Below are 20,108 nucleotides of genomic sequence, written 5' to 3'. Positions count from 1 at the left end.
ATCCTAACAAGAAACTTTGTGGTGAAGAAGCCAGGGATGTGCTCTGAGCTGTTGAGAGGCAAAGGGTTCTGTCCTGTGTTCTCATCTGTTGATCACAGGTAAAGGGTCTTGAGGATAAACTGAATGAGAAGCTTTGAGAACCATTAAATCAGGAGTCACTGCTATGGAGGGAATAGGCTAATAAGATCCTTCTGAAGTTCAGAAATGCTGCTAAACTTCCTCAGAGCAGTTATCCAAACCTGCTGTGCTTGGGCTGTGGTCAGGCATCAGGTTTCCAGGTCTYGGCTGCCTTGGCAATCAACCATTCCATAAAGTTTATTCAGCTCATAAAATTTGTGTTCAGAAAAAAACACACACGCCACAAGATTTATTAGCTGAGACGAGAGGAAATTACAGTATGAGCCGCGAGCAGTGGTGGGGGAAGGGTGCAACTCAAACCAGTTGAGCTCCTTGGAGCAGTGTTTAAGGAAAAGTTGGGATTGCGAGGGATAAAGGTGCTCAGCTAYTAGTGCATAGTCCTTCCCTGCTTTCTGCTTGCACGGAAGAGGTTAGGAAGTGTCACCTTGTGCCCAGGGCACTGATCCTCCCTAGGCTGAAATTTCAGCAGTTGTAGAAGTTCTTTTGGGTTCTTCCTGATGGGTGTTTAGGACCTGCCTTGTCCTTTGGAGGCTGCCCTTTCTTTCTGCTCTTGGGTGATGTATGAACTAGGTTGGTTGACACCTCTGTGATGTTTTCTTCATGTCAAACAACTGAATTTTAAGTATTCTGATACGAATAATGCTCATTACAGACTGCAACAGTTGTTTTTCGCTGTAGAGAGAGGCTTCCTATTAGAATCATTTCTCAGTCATTCTGGGCCTCTTTGAGAGTTCCTCTTCTTGCAAAATTGCAGTCTTTGTTGCAGTGCTGTCCTGAAGTGTCATAAAGCTGGGAGCTTCTAGAGAGCCAGAAGTTACACATTTCCTCACCAGAAAGAGGTTTTGAAATGTAAATGTCAACAGCACAGGGCAGCACTTTGTGCCCAGGTCTGGATGTGAACTCTTGCAACTGCTCAGGCTGGTTGTGTGACTGCAGGACCTTGCTTGTGTGYTCGGGTTTGGTATCTGTCACTCCCCTGCTCATCCAGGGCATTGGGGGAGCTGTCACGAGCTGGATTTCGCTTTGAGGGACAGAAGATGCTTTGCTGGATGCAGGAGGAGATCTTGTTGTGGATCGGAGTTTGTGTGGTGCTTTTTCCTGATGTAGCTGATTCCCATCCAGAGAAAATACAAGGTTACAAACACCCAGTAGTTTCACCTTTGACACTTCCTGCGCCTCCTGGTGCTCTGTGCAAGGTGGCCAGTTTTGCAGCAGAGCAGTTCCAGAGCTGCCCACAGCAGCCTTCAAGGCGCACGATAACTGCCCAAGATTGCCAGCTGCTAAAACATACTCATAAGAGAGAAGCTATGGAAGCAAGAAATAAGGCCATTTCTATAGGATTGTGGAAAGAGTAATTACAAAGTGTTAGGGTGCTCATACCTGGTCTTTCTGAAAACCCWTTCTGACCTGTGGTATAAATGCATAATGGAGCTGGGATGGCAATGGCTGCTGGAGCATTAGCAGGTCGTGCAACTTAAGCCCCCCGAAAATTGGGGTTTTATTTCTCAGAATTAGCAACCTTATTAAAATACATTCTTTGTATAATTGTAAACCTTATAATTCTGCAATCATAATTTGTACAACCAGCTATTAAACTGAGCTCAGAAGGGCAGTCCCTGCCTCAAGGGRTTTCCAATATGTGTAGAAACTTTCCCAAGCAAACTTAAATGGCCATCTTTTTATCTGTTTGAGTTGGGAGTTAAACATCTCCCTGAGGCCTTCGGCAGCCCTTTCATCCCAGCATTTTATTAGCATCTGAGAACCAGGCAGTGCAATTGCTTTACTTGTTTTCCATATGAAAATCTAKCAAACTGAAGAAAGAAACCAGCACCATGAGGTTGGGAAAGGGAGTGAGACATTATTTCAAACCGGAATGTTTTTCAGTCTGCAGTGTGTCCCATCTTGAACCTGACTATGTCACTTTAATCACAACAACCCATATGACTCCATCTTTGGAAACTTTCCCCAGAAAACAGGCTTTTATGTAACAGCAGGGCGGTGATGTTTTAGCTTGATGAAATCAATTCCTCTATTCCTCTTGCCCCGAGTTGTGCAGAGACTACATGAGAGCTGTGCTGCTTTGCATGCCATGGGCTTTTAGCTCCTTAGAATACATACAAATTGCAGCATTGGCTCATGTGGTTGGCTGAAGCACTAGCTGGAGCTGAATCACAATTTTGTTCTGTGTAAATTCATAGTTTATTTCCTCTTCGTCTCYCGAGTTTCCTCTTAGCCCTTCAGCAGCAGTGTTAGCTTAATCTGACATTGCAGTATTTTGCCAAGACTTGGTATCACAAACTCTTAGACAAGTGTGCCTCAGCAGGACTGTTGATTTTTTTTGCTTATTTGTTTGCTTTTCCTTCTTAAAGGAAACCTGGTACGTTTAAAGTAGGAGGTTCCTCAAGAAGCCGTTGCTATTTAGAGAAAATAATCGAAGCAGAGGCTTTTAACAAACTCCAGAGCTGTTGCACAAAGCCAGGTACCAAAATGTAGCCTGCTTACTTGGCCTTTTATCTTCTGTAGCCCGAGGGAGAAAGAGGTTTAATATGTCTGATTTGTAATGAGATCCAAATGGTGGGTTGGGTCGTGTGGCCAAGAAAGGTCTTATTGACTTAGGGAGCAGAARGTGATCAGACAGATTGGGTGGAGTGAGCAACTAGTTTTCTTTTTAATGTTTATATACATATGTATATAAAATACATATAATAAATATTCCTTTGGTGTCTGGGTTAGCGTAAGTGGAGGTTTTTGTTTCCTTGCAGCAATGCATCATTTAAAAATGCGTGCCAAGTTAAGTGCATACTCCTATTTCATTGCTTATTCCAATGCCTAAGTGGAGTGAGGTGCTGAGAACTCAGCTTAGCTCTGCAACAGATTCCTTTGTGACTTTAAGTCATTAAATGTCTTTATTTCTCCTTTCCCTGCTGTACAATGAAGTGCTGCCGTTTTGTCCAGTTGGCTTAGAAAATAAAGCTTTTGAACAGGTACTGGCTGCTAGTGTGAGTTAGAACAGTGTATCCTAATCCTTTCTGGCTTTACTGTAAAAGCGACCAAAAAAAATCATGCYAGGCAACTATAGTTTAAAAAGCATTGTTCAATTTCTTCCTATTGTCAAAWATATATATATATTTGTTGTTGTTGCTTGTCCTTTTGTTTTTGTCCTTCACAAACAAAAATTTCTATGGTTTTCGGATATATTTCGGAAAAATATGTATTCTGTAACCAATGGTGGCAAAAGTCTCTCCTCAAGGGGTACATGGGCTGGTTCTGGGAAATGTGGCTGTTTTGTTGTCCGCCAGTGGGCCTGGGGCTACAACTAATGTAACAGATATTCAGCAGTGCAAGCAGCGTCTCTGCTTGGCCTCCACATGGCACTTGTGGTGCTGGTTTCTCCCTGTTCTGTGCCGTGGAACCTCCCTGACAACCTCTTCTATTTAAATTCATATGTACCTGGTATCCAGTGGAACAGGATGGGAACAGGAGCAGAAAGACACAAACCAAACATGGCCACTCTTGGATGCTGATTTTTTTTTGCTATGTGAACAGAAATTCAACAGAAATGTCCCTGATTATGGAAGTATGTAGGGAATGTCTTGTGGGCGTCCTGCAGTTGCTTTTCCTTTTTTTATGCATTTCTGTGAACCAAATGCTAAGCATTATGCAGTGATGTATTCTCTGAAGTTGGCCCAAGGCTTGCCTCGGAAGCGGAATATTTTTCTTTGATGTCTGCACGGGGCCCTTTCTGAACACGAATGCAAAACCATTCAACACAAAAGGCTGCAGCTTTGCCAGCACAGAGAATGTAGGAAAATTGGCAAATGTGTGTGTGTATCTGATTTTCCCATTTGGGAGGGGACTCTTAGGGAATGCTTCAAAAGCCTGYATGCGTTTTGCAAGGCCAGGAAGGAGATGTAAAGTTGTTAAGCTAATACTATGACTGTTGTGGCCCAGCTGCTTTCCTGAGCCTGAGGTGGTTATTATAGTCGCCTGTAGTGATTCTGATGGCCTACTGGAAGCATCAAACTTTCTTCCATTTACATATGGAGGATCTTAAAAGGATTTGAAGCTTTGGTGCCAGCTTTTAGGTAAGTAGTGGATGAATTCCGTTCCTTCAAAGCAATTCATGCACGGGGGCAGTAAATGTGTGAACAGTGAGAGAAGCAACAGTTTGGGGTGTTCCCCCCGCCCAAGGCAGTAGATAAATGTTCTTAGTTCCTCACTTCTCATAGACCAGCGGTGCCGCAAAATCAGCGTGTCAGTTTGCATGGAAGACACGAAGTTACCTGCCCGGAGAGGGACATACATACGTGCAAACAAGCTGAAAAGCAGCACTGAAGCTGCTGTGATGTGGCTGTTCCAAAACTTTAGTGGGAAAAGGTATTCAATGAGCGTCCCAGATCACCAAAGTGACAATCTTGCATTTCAATCATGACAAAAAAACAAACAAAAAAAMCCCGCTGTGTATGCTGAGGATTCCTTTTTGCAAGGATGGAATTCACCATTTTGCTTCATGTTAGGTTTCTCCTTTCTTTAAAACTAGCTGTTGTGTCTTCCTGAATATAGATTAAAGTTCCCAGCTTCCCACTGATGAACTTCCAAGGCCAAGAGGAGCTGTTAGATCATGGAGTGTAACCTCCTGCAGTGCATGGGCCGGTGGATTTCATAGTGATTGCAGCGTGTCTTCCAGAAAAAGCACTTAGTCTTGATTTGAAAACTTCAAAAGGGGAAATTCACTGGTCCCTTGGTCATTTTTTCCAGTGGTTAATCATCCTTACAGTTAAAAATGGGAGGCTTTGAATTTAAACTTCTGGCTTGTGTTCCAGTCATTAGCTATTATTCTTCCTTTTTGTTAGTGAAATAGATCTATAGTACCTTTTTTCTTTTCCCCTCTCTCCTGTAAAAGGTATGAACATACTGTAATTAAGGCTATTCTTGAGCTCCTTTTGATAGGGTAAACAATTTCAACTTTGTATGTCATGGTGAAATGTTATGTTTTCCACTTCTAAATCATTTCTCTGSTTCTTTTCCACATCTGTAGCATTTCAACATCTCTTTAAGAATGAAAACAGGGCTGGTTTCATTGTTCCAGCCTCGCTCCCCACAATATACAGCAGAAACAKCTTCACAGTCTGCACATTTCAGAATTGCATTAATCTTACTGGCTCAGCACTGCACAGTGAGTTTCTGTTCATTTATTTGTCTGCTGTTAGCTCTCCTTGCACCGGGTTTAACAGTTTTATGCACGTGTCCAGCAGCTGCACAATAGCTTTTGCATTGTAATTTTCACCCTTTTTCCCTAAGAAATTATCACTTTTGGATATTATCCAGAGCTTTGCTTTTAGTTGCATGAGTTACTGAAGTTCAAGCTCTGACTGATGAGCAGCAAAGCAGTTAGCTCGAAGAAGTCATTACGTTTTTAGCTTCCTTTTTCATTTCTATGAGTGTGTATATATGTACCTGCTAGTCTTGGCTTCCATAAAGTTTAAAAATTAGACAGGAGTTGAGGGAATTTCAATTCTCAGTAAACAATGTGTCATCCAAGTTATTAAATGGGAACCTTTTCCTTTGGTCTCTTAACCAAGAGATTGAGCATTGACTGGGTGTTCATCCTCAAGACACTTTCATAGGCAGCTTTGTGTTTATGGCCTTGCTGCTCTTGTCCTGCATTACGGTGCAAGGAGTGGAGTGAGTGTCATTTGAGTACCTGTCGTCAGCTCTGAGAGGCCTTTATTTGAGAGAGAGAGAGAGAGAGAGAGAGAATAAACAAACAGAGATTCCCCTTGCTGGAAAAGTTGGAATATGAAATCCTGAAATCTGAGCTGTGCAACCAGTACTGGTAGGACCTTTTGCACAGCACAGCTGCCTAAATTGGATCTTTTGGTCCTGTGTAATTGCTTCCTCCGGGGTCGTGCTACAAGTTACAGAGTGCTCCCTCACTTCTTAGTGTCCTTAATGGGATCTGAAGGCAGTCAGGAACAGGCCTCTTATTTAGTCAGGATGTGGTTGTTTAATGGAAAGAGCCAAGGTAATTTGTACCTCCTTGTATAATTGTGTTTATACTGCAATTAATTGCTATGTGATTTTAAAATACTTCATGCTGTTCCAAAAAAGAAGGAAAAGAGTAATAATTCAAAATTATTTTGAATTCTCTGTCAGGGAGGAGGAACAGGATAAAAATGGATCTTCTGTCTTCYACCCCATCACTTTCTTTATGGAAATAACTCTCCTTTCATCTGCCTTAGAATTGATGACTTGGGTATAAATAAAATATTATTCCCATTTGTTATCCAGGGAAGTGCCAGGGACGRAGGACAGTGAATCATCAGGGCTGTTGCATCTGCTGCAAATCCTGACCAACAGRAGCACGATGTTGCTCAGGTCCGAGCCCTCCTGGGTTCGTTGGGTTGGGCTTGTTCTTGCCCTTGCAGTTGGAAGAGGAGGAAACGCAAGCAGGCTCTGTGGCTCGCTGCCTGCGTGAGCTGCCCTGTGAACTTCCTGTGCAGGTGTGTACTTTTTATATGGCTTTAGAGTCATAAGATCAGGAATAATAGAGCTGCACGGTGCAGGTGTGGAATCTCTGGGACCTCCGTGTGCTGGCAAGGGCTGGTGGGTCCATTCTGCAATCTGCTGATGGCTGCTGGTGTGTGTGGGCAGACTGGTGCTGGAAGCACCGTCTGCCCTAGGTCCACGTGCGAGGAGCACGTCGGAGGGGCTGTGTCTCTTAAAGAACCTCGGAGGGGTTCTGGTAAGACAGGAAGGACAAAGGGCTTTTTCAGCTACTGCCTCATGGAGAGAAGTGCCCTGACTTCTCAGGAGAGGTTTCTTGCACTGCTATTCCTGTTGCATTCTCATCATGGAGTAGCAGGAAGTGCTGTTGGAGGCTTTGCATCTGTTTCAGAGGGCCCTTCTGTCTGCCAGGAATAAGCAAATTTCTCTGGGATTTGGCCATTCCTGGGCTGGGAGCACGTGGCAGCGTCTGTCTGGTGGTGGTGACTGCAGAGACTGCAGCGCAAACCCACAGAGACCCCTCTGATCCTAAAATACTCCGTTTTCATCCAAATCACAACCATCGAATTAGAAATAAGCAACTGCAAAAAAGGTACAAACTGAGGCTATCGTTAGCCCAAACCTGGAATTAGATTTCCAGTGATCTCTCTCTTTTTAGCAGGGATTGCTGCGGACAGGAGGAGTTGAAATCAGATTAAGCTTAGCTGCTTACAGAGTATTTCAAGTGTGGATACCTCAATTCCAGTCCAGCTCAGAGAGGAGAGAATGATGAGAAATACTGAATGTGTGCGCACACGTTCTGCTCTAAGACCTTAGTTCAGGCCTGTTCTGGGTCCTAACTTGCAGAGCTGTCAGGACCCAGCGCCTGGTCACTCGGTGCCTGGTGACCTATCCTCTGGTGAGCACATTGTCATCTCATTTCCATAGAGGCCACGTTATCATAGGATCATAGAATTCTTAAGATGGGAAAGGGACCTTTAGAGATCATCTAGTCCAACCCCGCTGCACACGCAGGGTCACCTAGAGCATATGGCACAGGATTGTGTCCAGGTGGGTTTTTAATGTGTAGTAAAATGAGGTTCAGTACCAGAACACTTGTTTTGTGCTAGAAATGACACTCAGTATAAAAAGCAGATTGAGCAAAGACAGGAACTTTCAGGCTTCTCGGCAGCAAGGTGTACATGTGGTGGCTTAATCTCAGAGCAGGGGATCTTGCTGAGGGGACAGAGAAGACCCCTCTCAGTGAGCTCCGTGCTTGCAAACCAGCAGTTTTCCTCCACTCGTGGTCCGCGTCCGTGCTGCTGTGAGCTTGCCGACTGCCTTCATGGAGAGCAGCGTTCACTCGTACACGGACACGTGCTGTTATGCTGCTAATTCAATAACTGGTGCATTAGCAGTTTCTATCTTCCTTCCATGTCCCATTTTGTGTTTATCTCTAAAATCCATACAGTAGTAATAACTAATGTGGAAAGAAAGGGCACTGCCCTCTCTCCTGACTGCTCTGCCACTCCCRTTATTTAAGTGGCTTGATTGTTGGTCAGACAACCAACAGATGAACAAGCTGCAGGAAAACAGCAACAGCTGAGTATTTTTTTGGGGTGGGAAAAGGTCCCATAGCTCGCAGAAACACCAGAATAAAATGTGTTTTTCAGCCCTCTGTGTCCGGAAAGAAACAGCTGGACTCTGATGTGCATCTGTCCGTGCTGTCCTTACGCCCTAAAATATAAAGGGTTGCATTTGAGTGATGTCACCAGTGACTTAAGTGTCAGAGATGCCAAGCCCATCTCAGCTCCCCTGAACTTCCTGCAGATCTGGGAATGCTGGTATGTCTTGGGACTGAGCGTGTGAAGGTGGAGGGATCAGGATCAACTAACAGAATGGCCTAAGGAACCCTGGAAGATGTGCATCTTTGGGCCAGAGTGGAATTAGTTCCTCTTGCTATTTCCTCCTCCCATCCCACATCACCTCGTTCATTCCATTGRGAGCAGTGCCCATGTGGGAAGCACAGAATAGGCCTATCTCAATAGTTTTACCTTTTCTGATGCTGGGTAAATGTTGATCCTCTGTCATGAGTTGTCTTCTACATGATCAATGTTCTTAAAAGTAAATATTTGCTTCRTCTTCTGTAGAATTTCCATCCCTTTTCATCTTTAAACCAAGTTCTGCAGCACAGCAGCYGCACCAGAGGCCATCAGAAAACACTAGAGAAGCTGCAAAAGGTTGCCGAGTTTTACAGAAGTAATAAATCTGGTATAGTTTTTATTTGCTTTCAATTTCTTGCCTTCAGCATTCACATTTCGAAATTGTACTTTGAAGTCTGTGGGGTAGAAACACATTTAAAAATAAATAAAAGCAGAGCCTACGAGCCCAGGGCTTTATTGAGCAGCATGAGCAGCACAGGGCTCATGACAGCAAGATGAGACCTGACAGGGTCACATTTAAACTGAGCCCAAGCCTGGAGGGGGCTGCTGGCCGTGGTGGAGGGAGAAGGGGCAGGGTGCTCTGCGACTCGCCAAGTTTCGAAATACTGTGCAGAGCTTTGCTCAGCTTTAGCTTAGCAGAGTGCTGTCTTAAATGAGCGTTGGGAATCTGTGCACTTGAGGAAAACCAGAAATTTAGCAACTTGTGTTTTCCTAATTACTGTTTTTTGTTGATTGCAAAGCCTCCAAAGTCATTCTTCTTTCTTCTGTGAGTGCAATGTAAAATTTGCCTGTGAAAAGAAGTCTCTTCTTTCCTGTGATGGTAATGGGCAGTCATGCTGCCACATGAGTTAATAACTGGGAATTTGCTCCTGATCCTGACCCATTTAAATCATTTTGTGCAGCCTGTCTGCCTGGAAGCCATACAGCCCCATGGAGCATTGGTGTCACCTCCGTGTTGTGCTGACGTGTGTTCGAGGACCACTCCAATAAACAGGACAGAACAGCATTTCATGGCTCGCTTCTCACGGCATCGGGCATCTGCTCGGTCTCGTTGGTTTTCCATCTTCCTGAGCAGTATTGATGTTACAGAGCGCCCTGTAGCACGTGCTTAGAACAGTCCCTTGCAATTTCTGCCCCTTTTTCCCTTTCTGCTGTTGGATGTTGCTTATATGGCCAAGGGGAGTCCTGTGAACAGTGCTACTTCTCTTGGTTTCAGCTCCCATAAGCATGAAAAGATGAGTCTCACTTTTTTGTTATTTAAGTCCTTTTTTCTAAAAAAAAAAAAAAAAAAAAAAAAAGTTTTAATTACTACTAAAATTTGGATGATTCTTAAGACAACCTAATTATTTTAAGGAGGAGAGGGAGGCTGGTACATAACATTGGGACATGTGGATTCAGAAAGAGCATAGATCCTGCGAAGGAAAATCCAGGCAAGTGCCAAGGACTCTTTGGGGTTTTTGGAGGTGTTCAGCTGCTTCCAAAATCTGCCTTCATGTCCCTTCTCCTCTTTGTGTCCCGGGGAACTTGGATGCAGCTCACACGGTGCTCTCTCTCCCCTAAGCACTGATGGAAGAAGTGGGTAGCACGTGTGCATTGGTCTCCTTGGACTAGATGGGATCAGCTCGCTTGGGTGGGCACACTGGGAGTGGGGAAGACAAAACAATCACAGTCAAGTCTCTCGTTTTTCCAGCCTTTTGCAGCAGCTTCCATCACACAGAGAATACGAAGGGGCACAAGCACTGTGTAGAACTGCTGCGTTTTTGGAGAGTCTAGCTAGGATCAACCATAGCASACACCTGCTAATTCCCTGTACTCTTGCACAGCAGCTTAATCTGCCATGGAGCAAGGCCCTGCTGGAATAATTGAATTACATTAGATGTGAGTTTGGTCTGCTAATTCTGTATGGACTTCAGCCTTTAAATAATATTAAGGACCCATGTTAAAACCCAGTTAATATTCAGGAACGCAGTTAGAACAGGGTAGGGTCACATCTGTGCACGAGGTGGAATAATGTAACCACGTCCCCTAACATGGGTTTCTATCTAGCAGCATCAGAGCAAAATTGAATCTTGGTTTAATCTGATCATTCACCCTCCCTTCTGTGAGGAAGAACAAGGAGGAATTAATGAACCCCGAGGAGGGCCCTGTGGATGCCGGGGCTGCTAATTGAGCTTGGCAAGTACTCGAGCGCGGTGCGAGTAGGCGGTTGAGTGGCCTGTGCTGTCTGGTGCAGCCCCCACCTGAACTGCAGCAGAGATTTTTGACGTTTTCAACATTTCCCTGTTTGCCTTTCCACTCTGCGAGCCTGTGCAGTGACTCACAGAAACCTCCTCCTGGAGTCACGGACCTAGCGCTGTTACCAGACGTCCTGACTGCTCTAAACCCATTGCAARACTTACTGGTTTTAATGAGATCATTTTTGCCTTAATTAATGGGCCTTGAAAGATGTCATTAAGGCAGAGCTTTCTGTGCAGTGGCAGTTGTTGCAGCTGATAGGAATTGGGATGAAGGGCTGGAGAGAGCGGGAGGGGAGCGAGGATGCAGGATAATTTCTGTGCTAAAGAGGACAGAGTATCTGAGAGCTGCAGCTGCCGGACACTGGGTCCCTTTGGTCCATTCTGCTGCCAAACTGGATCCAAAACTAGGAATTAGGAATGAGTGAAAACAGGATGGTCAGAGGTGCGTGGGTTCATTGTTTTGGTTTTAGTTCTGTAGACAAACAGTGTGAACAGGAATTACCTGGTTTTGAGACTGCAGCTTCCTTGTGTACCTGACCAGGATAACACTGCAGATTTTTGTTTACAGCAGTGGCTTAGTCAAGGTTGTTATGAAACTATAGCTATGACTGGGAGGAGTCTTTTATGRTCTTAAGTTTATATTGCTAGAAAATCTCTGGGGAATTTGTCATGAGGGCTGTGAAAGAGGAGACAGGAGCTGAAGTGCAGTCTTTATCTGACTGTATTTTTTTCTTTCACAACAGTTAAGTCCACTGTATTCCTTAGGAAAGCTCCTGCTGAGTTGCCCTTTGGGCAGCGCGYGTTGTTGCTGAGAACTACTTGTCATTTAAATATATTAGTATGTTTTCTTCACTTTGGTCTAAATAATGCAGCAAGGGTTAATCCAAATGTATGCATCCCTGTAAGAAAATCCTCACTTTCTGTAGCTTCACTGTGAGCCTCACAGAATTTGGTGGTTCTTGAAATCCCATCTGTTCAAATCGAGAAATTGAGTAAGAATTTTGATGCATTGGGAGGCACAGGAGAAACCCAGCTTTGGGCCAGACATGACTGAGACTGACACAGCCTGGCATCTTATGGGCTGCCTCTATTTTTCACCTCACTTCTATTTGCCTGCATTGGGAGCACAGAAACCCCGGTGAGTGCCAGAGAGCCAAGCCCAACTGAAGCAGAATTTAAAGAAGCACTAGGAGAAGAAAAAAAAATGTAAATGACTGCCTTGAAATAAGTGGTTTGTGCAGGCCTATTGAAGACCAGGGATGGGGATAACTTTGAATCAGTCTGTTGGATCTGTTGGGTTCAGAGAGTCTGTTGATTTGGAGCTAATCTTCTTGTACCTGCTCCAGTTGGGTTGACTTCATGCTTTGGTCACACTTGGACATCTCCCCACCACAAAGTGCGTTTGCATTAGAACAGATGACAAGCTCAGAATGAGGGCTGAATCGGCAGCAGGACTAGACACGTCCTGCGGGCAGCCTCCTGCAAACGACTCTAGTAAATTAAAAATAAAAGGGATGCATGTAGGTGGGAAGTGAGAGCTAACAGAGCTGTCTCTGAATAGATCACAGGATGGATTATTTTACCCACAGACATTAGTGACTTTAAAAGACAGTTGCTCCTAATTTTTTTCTCTTATTCACCAAACTTCTTGCTCCCAAAGGGGATACCACAAGCAGAAAATCTGTTCTTTTCAAAAGTCCGGAGCATTGTGACCAGCTGGCTCTTCCTGGTGCTGCCTTTCCCATTGCTTGGGACATGCCAGCTCCCGTTGGTCTCCAGCAGAGGCTTTGATTCCTCTAATCCTGTTCATATTCTTGTGCTGAGAATTATTTGCAGCTCAGAGGGCTGAGCTCTGTTCCTTTTTTCCCCTTGGATCCCTTTGGGACCAGCTGCCTTTTCATTTTTGTTTTATTGGCCTGTGCAAAGGCTGCCGGCCGGGCACAGGTACGTGGGGGTTGTCTCTGCTGCAGTCTGCAGAGAACAAGCATCACCGTGTGGCTGCTCCATCCTGGCAGCCGCTTCCGGGTGTTCCAGATGATTCCAGCCAGCTCTCTTTGTGTTGAGCCTATTGTCAAATGCCACCACAAAGACTTTGGGACATTAATCCTGTCATCTGTTCAGCACGTGGAACTGCTGAATATGGAGTGAATGGGAAGTTGGGCCTAGGAAAAGGGGTCTGGAGGGTAGGAGTGCGTGGAGAACATCCAGAATTCCCACCTTTCTCTGGCTCTACTGACTGCATATGAAACTTCCATTTCCTGCAGTCCCCAGTAGCCAAGGAATGTGCAGAGGTCTGAGGCTGGGGAGAAGGCAGGTTTAGTGTGAGACGAGCTGGCTGCAGCGCGATGTGCCCTGTGTCTGCAGTTGTCCAGGTGCTGAAGACGCCTCTGAAAGGCACGTGTGCTGCTCAGAAAGCACAAAGCAAACAGGATGGTAGATGGAGAGCTTCGAATTGAGGCCAGAATATAACACTTGGACTAAGCCAGAGTGGCAGCTCCCCATGTCCCAGGTGTTGCGTATATAGGGGTTCAGACCTAAATGTCCCAGGGAGAGTGCTCCATGCTGAGCAAAGCTCCCAGGAGAGCCCAGCAGAGGTTTTGAGCCTGTGTGTTAGAGCAGACTGTGCCCGGAGCATCCCGGGGCTCTCGGGGCCGGGCAGGACGAGCAGGGAGGTTCTGCTGGCAGATACAAATATGTTTCTAGCCAGACAATCGATGTTAGCAGCGAGGAGGAAAGTATGTGCTTGGGCTTCCAGTGGGAACCAACAACAAAAATCCTTTCCATTTCTTCCAGCCGGCACATTATGCCAGGAGCTGTTGTTTTAGAGCCTGGATTTCTATGCCTGTGTGTGAGATGCGCATTTGAATGTGCATCAAGGAGCTGAAGAGCACAGAGAGTAGATTTTATTGCTGACTGTCACTGTTCAGTGAAAACCAGGTGTGTTGTGGAAATCTCTTTAGGAAAAAAATATCTTTAGGGGGAAAAAAGGAAAAAGGAAACAAGAAAATGACCATTTATGTATAAACACATCTGTCTCCCCTGGTGCATGCTCTAATGGCAGAGAAGTAATGACTCCAGGTGGGCTTGAGGCTACAACACCCAGGTAAGACTTACCTGTGTTACATTTCTAAAGGCAGTCAGCTTCACCTGGGGAAAGCAAGTGTGCTGGGGAACAACTTGAGGTGGTTGCCAGCTCTCCCTCGCTTTTACCTAAGCATCTGGCAAATCATAGAAAAAGTTGATGATGGATTATTATATTATTATTATATATGGCAGGCAGCAGCATTGAAACCTGAGCACTGATATGTTAAAAACTGCTGCTTAGGCAAAAGTAATTTGGTTTTTTTGCAGTGTCTGCCCTTGGACAGCCCAAAGCCCTGGCCTAAGCTAGAGGGAAGGGCATCTCCGAGAGGCTGCTGCTTTCCTCAGGGAGTGGGTTGGAACAACAGTGTCCAGGGAGCTCCCAGCACAAAGCTGATGGGTTTGGTTCTGTTGTTTATTGAAAACAGGCTTTTGTACAGCACTAATGGAAAATCCTATTTCTGTACCAATAAAAACTTTGCTCCTATGGTTGTTGTTATTGGCAAACTTAGTCACTTTGGTGTTTATGGAAAAGTATTTACTGGAGAGCGCTGGATGGTTAGCAGGCTTCATCTGCTTTGGTTTTGCTGTAATGGCACTCAGGTTTCTGTGGCAGCTGCTTCTCTGTCCCCCTGCAACGGTCTGTCCTTCCTGACTCCCTGCACTCTGTGCAGCCTGGACAGGCAGCACCATTTGCCTTAGAGGGATAAAACCCGTCCTGGGACTAGCCCGAGCTCTCCCTTCTGGGCAGGTGAAGGAGTCGGCTTTGTGTCRGTTCTCAGTTCCCACACAGGACACTGAAGCGAAGCCGTTTGCTCTGTAGCACTTGGGCTACACCTAGTTGGGGTAGGCCCAGCTGCTACTAGTAGTAATGAATGCTGCAGAAAGATCMAAAAAAAAACCCAAAAAACCCTTCTCTAATACATGCAAGTACACAAACACTCATGAGCCATATGTCCTGTTTAATTCTTTCCCAGGGAAAGAGGCATTCCTCCGGGAGCTGCTTTGTCTGAGTGAGAGAGAGATCCAGGTGCCTCAGGCCTCTTCTCTGAGTTCAGGGTTGCGGTGCCAAGTGACGGCCGGGCTGCAGCAGCCTCCCGGCACCTGCCTGTGGATCAACAGAGGAGGGCAGGAAGCCCTTCGTTAGCACCGACTGCATCTGAGCGTAGAGAACGGTGCAAATCCCCGCTGGACTTGCTGCTTCTCAGAGGGGACTTCACTTCTCCATGAGGTGCTGGATACTTGAGCGCTCCCGTGTGCTGCTGCGCCCGAGCCCAGCATGTCCCCGAGCTCCATTTACAGATGGGGACAACCCTGTGCCGGGAAGGGCCGAGGCTTCCTGGCGGTGCTAGCAGAGGTATCACGTGGAGCAGCTTGTGTGCAGCGAGCAGCCGTGCCCGTGAGCAGCGGCGGCCTCCTTGAGCACACGCTTGTCAAACGTCACCCTGCAGGTACCGYGTGTCGTGGGTGTGAGCCAGCACTTGTAGGCGAGACGCTGTCACAGGGTGGTGTGGAAGGTGTTGCAGACGTGACGTGCGCAGAACATGTTGGCACTTGGAAGCATCCCTAATGTTTGGAGTGTTCTGCTGGGCTTGGTTCAAAGTGTCATCTTCTGGGGCCCGCGGGCACTTGCTGCAGTTAAGGCTGCATCTCTGAGTGTGTTTCTGCCTGCAAATACACTGACTTTGGAATTCCAGCTAAGCACCGTGACAGTGTTTTGAAAGTGTAGCAGTGAAATGGAAGCGTACGTGAGTGTATTTAAGCTTTGTATCTGTTTTAGAGAAGAGATCTAAGACAATGTTTGACAGCTAGACTGAGATAGATTGGGGTGGAGCAGTATCGTGTGAAATTTAGGAGGGTGAATTATGTAGAACCAAAAGGGTGAAGACAAGGAGCGTGACTGGGATATAAGAGAAAAACAGAGCTTGGCTGCTGCGATGGGTGCTGGACTCGAGCCCACGTGTGAGCACCGACAGAATCAGGTGGCAGAGGCAGGTGCCCTTCCCCGAAGGCTGCCAGRGTGCCTTGGAAAACGGGCACGCGTTGAAGCCGTGGCAGCCGTGCCCTTTGCAGCTCCAGCACGAGCCCTCTCGCGACCAGTCCTCATCTTCTCCTGACATTTCCCCTTCTGCTGTTTGCGTGTGGAGCGCGGGATGGATGTGCCTTTCTCAGACGTGCCCAGCAGTTGCTATAAYGACCCTCTGAGGTCATTAACGCAGTTGCGGAGGACGGCTCATCGTTTAAGTTCATTGCTATCAACTCACTGAATTCTGTTTTTTTGCCTTTCAGTCCTTCCAAGGCAGCCAAGGACGAGCGTACCTCTTCAATTCCGTGTGAGTACAGCTGCTTGCGTGTCACCTCGGCGTCTTTTCGGATGGRTTTGAGAAAGCCCTTGTGAATAAGTAAACAAAAGGACTGTCTTCCTTCGTTACAGAAAAGCGCTGCCCAAGTCTTGGGAGCTTGCTAAAAATGGTTGGAGGAGGAGGCAGGGAATAGCACTGATTCATAGTTGATTTTACATTCAGGTTTCAGATAAGAGTCTAGGAAAGATGGTTCTTTTGTTGTCAGATTGAGAAATAAGAACTARCAGATGAGTCATTCTCTTCCAAGGGAATATAGTTGGACCAAAGAATGAAACTTCTGWGAGCGTGAAGAATATGTAATGCCCCAAAACAAACTTACTTTTTTGCTTAAAGATAAACCATTGTTTTCCCTTCAGAAAATAGTTCTGGTAAGATCACGTTTTCGGCCAAGATATGTATTAGAAGAACTGTTGAATTTAGTTACCTTTTTCACATTTCCATTTGGGAGAATAAAAACAAAAGTGCCATTTTACCAATTTGGAAATAAAAATCTTTCTCAAATACAAAATGAATGYGTTTATTAAAATATTTATTTTTTCTTCAAAACTCATTAGGATTATCAGTTGAAAAAATTATATTTTCCTTTTTTTCCTGTTAAGTGGAAGCTTCATGCTCATTAACGGGAAGCTTTTCTCCTTTTCCTCCAGAGTTAACGTGGGCTGTGGCCCTGCAGAAGAGCGGGTGTTATTAACAGGATTACATGCAGTTGCAGACATTTACTGTGAAAACTGCAAAACCACGCTGGGTTGGAAATATGTGAGTATCATTTGTTTTTCCTGTGGACATCTTTGCTGTAGCTCTTCCTGAAGGTGTGCGTATGGAAATGTGGMTTCTAGTCTATGATTATATGTCTTTTCCTGCCTGCATCTCCATTTTTCATCTGTGCTTTGTTTCCTGTGTGCAGTCACAAGCAAGAGCTTGTTGTGGCAAATGTTCTCTCTTGCTAACAGTATATACAGAGGGCCTGGTTTTCATGGGCATCCCTTAATGATGCTTAATACAACTAAGTAGCATTTGTACTAACAATCACTCAATTCTTGATRTTCACACTGTCTTCTTATCCAGATCATCTCAGAGTCATAGAATGATCTATGCCTTGTTAATCCTGTATCCTTCCCATTGGAAATGCTATTTAACATGAGTTTATCTGTTTGCTGTCTCTTGCTCTTCATAAATTCAATTACTTTCAAACAAAGGCTTATGCTGTATTCTAATTTCTGCTTCAGGAGACACACAGCATGCTTGTTTGTTCAAAACAGTCTGACCAGTGTTTAAGCAAAACATTTATTGTATCAGTGACCTTTCAACTGCCTAATTATAAAGAAGAGAAAAATAAAGGACCAAAAAAATAGTGCAGTAGGAATCCCTGCAGAAACACAATATGGATATTATAAATGGAAGTTAAATATAAAATTGAGTTTATTATAAAACCAAAGCACAGCTTTGCATAAATGCAGGAGTGAGCACAAATCTCTCCAGCAATAGGATTACATTCTTTCAGCTGCATTATGTGTGTCATTCTTATGAAAAATCACTACAGACTATTAGGCGGAAAGTGACTGCAGTTTAAAAGAGCCCAACTCTTGCGGGCTGAGGGTTCAACTAGAATCCAAGTTTAAGATTCTTCCAAAGCTAATTTTCCCCAAGCTAGCAGTAAATACTTGTTTGTGTTTTTGCCTCTTAGACAAATCTCCCACCCAAGCTAAACCTCGTATCTGGATACAGTCTGTAGCTGTGAGTTTATATTATGTAAACCTCCAGGCACCATCATCGTTGTTCTTCTTTTTAGGAACATGCTTTTGAAAGCAGCCAGAAGTATAAAGAAGGCAAATACATCATTGAACTAGCTCACATGATCAAGGATAACGGCTGGGATTGAATGGGAAGAGCCCAGCCCTTCCAGCGTGTAAGAGAATGCCATCCAACCGAACATTATATCCAAGAGTGAGAGAGTGACTGAACGCTTGGTTCCATGCATTTAGAGGCTCTGCAGTTTGGGAGCATCTTCACACCCTTCTCCATCTTTATTGGTGACTGGCCTCTAAATTTCTGTCTCTCTGTCTCTTTGCTTTGTACCTGTTTGTGAGTTGACCCTGGCTGCTTCTCTCTCTGTTCTGGCGTTGGCTAAGAGAATGCACCGAATGCCCGACAGCCATTCCATGTTGACGAGCGCTTAAGTACAAACCCAAGCTGGCTCTGTGGTGGCGTTTTGTCAGAAGGTCTCGGTGCGAGAGGAAGACCCRAGTTTTGGGCAGGAGAAGGTGAAAGGGGGTGGGGAGCGGGCCACAAGGGAAGTCGTCCGAAGTGAAACTGTGCTTCTCCTTTAAGTCCTGGTTAACCAAGGCTTGAAATTCTTTGCTTGTCTGAATGGACAGAAATATACCTCGCGGCGGCGGCGGCGTTCGCTCCGAATCTTAAATCCATGGCTCCAAAAGGGGGGCCTTCATCTAAGGCGGCTGAGCGCAAGTCACGGCCGGGGCCCCGGTGTTTTGTTCGCCCTGTGTGAACCTCATCTGGGGGAGGAAGGGGAGACCTGATGGCTGCAGAGATCCCTCCCCTCTCATTTTTCTCTCTGTTTCAGAGTAGGTTGGCCAGCCCCCCCAACAGAGCACGGCTGTGGGAGCATCCGCAGCTGGAGAAACCAAATCCTGACTCTTGAGCCCGTGAGAGAGGAGGAGAAAAACCTTTAAGGCAGAAGGGGCTGGAACTGCAACTTAGAAGACAGGACAGAAAACGAAGTCATGTGTGAGGCAAGGAAGGGGAAATCGTTTAGGGGAGGTTGGAGACAAACTTAGTGGCATAAGATACATCCCCTTGATCTCCCAGCCTTTATTGAGCATCTTTGGGAGTGTTTTACCAATTCTTTGCAAATGCAAGTAGATAATTGCTGTTACAGTGTCTTTTTTTTTTCTTTTTTTTTTTCCTTTAAATCTCAGGCGCCAGCTATCAGCTCCACTCTTGGAGCCTGGGAAAGAAATGATGTGACAGTGGGGAGAGGAGGGAGCAGAGGACCCTGCCAGTTGTAGCAGAATTGCGTAGGTGGATATTTCAAGCCATGAGGTATCCCCTCTACCCCTCAAAAAAAAAAAAAAAAAAGAATCACCACTTTTCCCACCCCTCAGAGCCTGTTGCAGACATGGGGGCGTGGGAAACAAAACCGAACATCTTTCCCCTACCCCTGAAATTTTTATGCCTTGGAGTTAAAGGGGAGGGACAGGTTTGGGTGTTGTAACCGTAAGGGACAAGTCCTTCCCGTTGGAAGTTTTCATGTTCGTTAGTATGGACCTTGCCAAGGTGGTGTGTGGGGAAGGGGTGTTGTGTGCGACAGGGGAGCTGTGTTTGGCATAAACGACAATGTGAAGTTTGCTCTGCAACAGTCCAGCCAGTATCTGGTGCATAACTCAAGACTATTTAAGTGAATTAGTTTTATCTCTTTGAGTGAATTTTCTTTTTGTTTGTGGAATTCTTTCAAGTAGGTTAATCCGCTGGGCAAAAATCTTAATCCAGAAGGAAAGAGCGTTGTGCAGGGGTTTGTAACTCCTTATGAAACCAGAGCTTTGGAGTTGTAGCCTATTACCGCTGTCCCCACATCCAGGATATTTGTAGGAAGCTACTGAGATTGGGGTGGAGAGTCTGTGTCACGTTGCWGTTACCCGGACCAGGTGTGAGCAGAGAGGCTACCTACACATTGGGCCAACTTTCCATGTTGGGGCCTCGTGCTGAGACCCAAACCCCATGGCCCGTCTGCGCAGTGACTCTTTGTTCCCTTGAATCACCGTTCTTGTGACAAGGAGTTGTCTTGCCCTTGAATAGTGAGCTGGAGGCTGCCTGGGTCTGCAGAAACGGGGAAGATTAGCTCA

The 20,108-nt window shown here is 45.5% G+C and overlaps 1 protein-coding gene across 1 annotated transcript in view; it reads left to right on the top strand.

The window, feature by feature from the left end:
- Window positions 1–19,254, top strand: part of YPEL2 (yippee like 2) — a 32,176-nt gene extending 12,922 nt beyond the window's left edge. Inside the window, exons 4-6 of the mRNA XM_026047797.1 lie at window positions 16,175–16,218; window positions 16,896–17,004; window positions 18,038–19,254. Coding sequence (XP_025903582.1) covers window positions 16,175–16,218; window positions 16,896–17,004; window positions 18,038–18,127 — 243 coding nt within the window. The 3' untranslated portion in view covers window positions 18,128–19,254. The remainder of the gene's footprint in view (window positions 1–16,174; window positions 16,219–16,895; window positions 17,005–18,037) is intronic.
- The last annotated feature ends 854 nt before the right edge of the window (window positions 19,255–20,108 follow it).

The sequence above is a fragment of the Nothoprocta perdicaria genome, unplaced genomic scaffold (assembly GCF_003342845.1).
Source record: "Nothoprocta perdicaria isolate Ctin4 unplaced genomic scaffold, notPer1 scaffold_50, whole genome shotgun sequence".
NCBI classification, from domain to species: domain Eukaryota; kingdom Metazoa; phylum Chordata; class Aves; order Tinamiformes; family Tinamidae; genus Nothoprocta; species Nothoprocta perdicaria.
The sequence above is the reverse complement of the archived record's forward strand: the minus strand, read 5'-3'. Positions and strand labels throughout refer to the sequence as shown.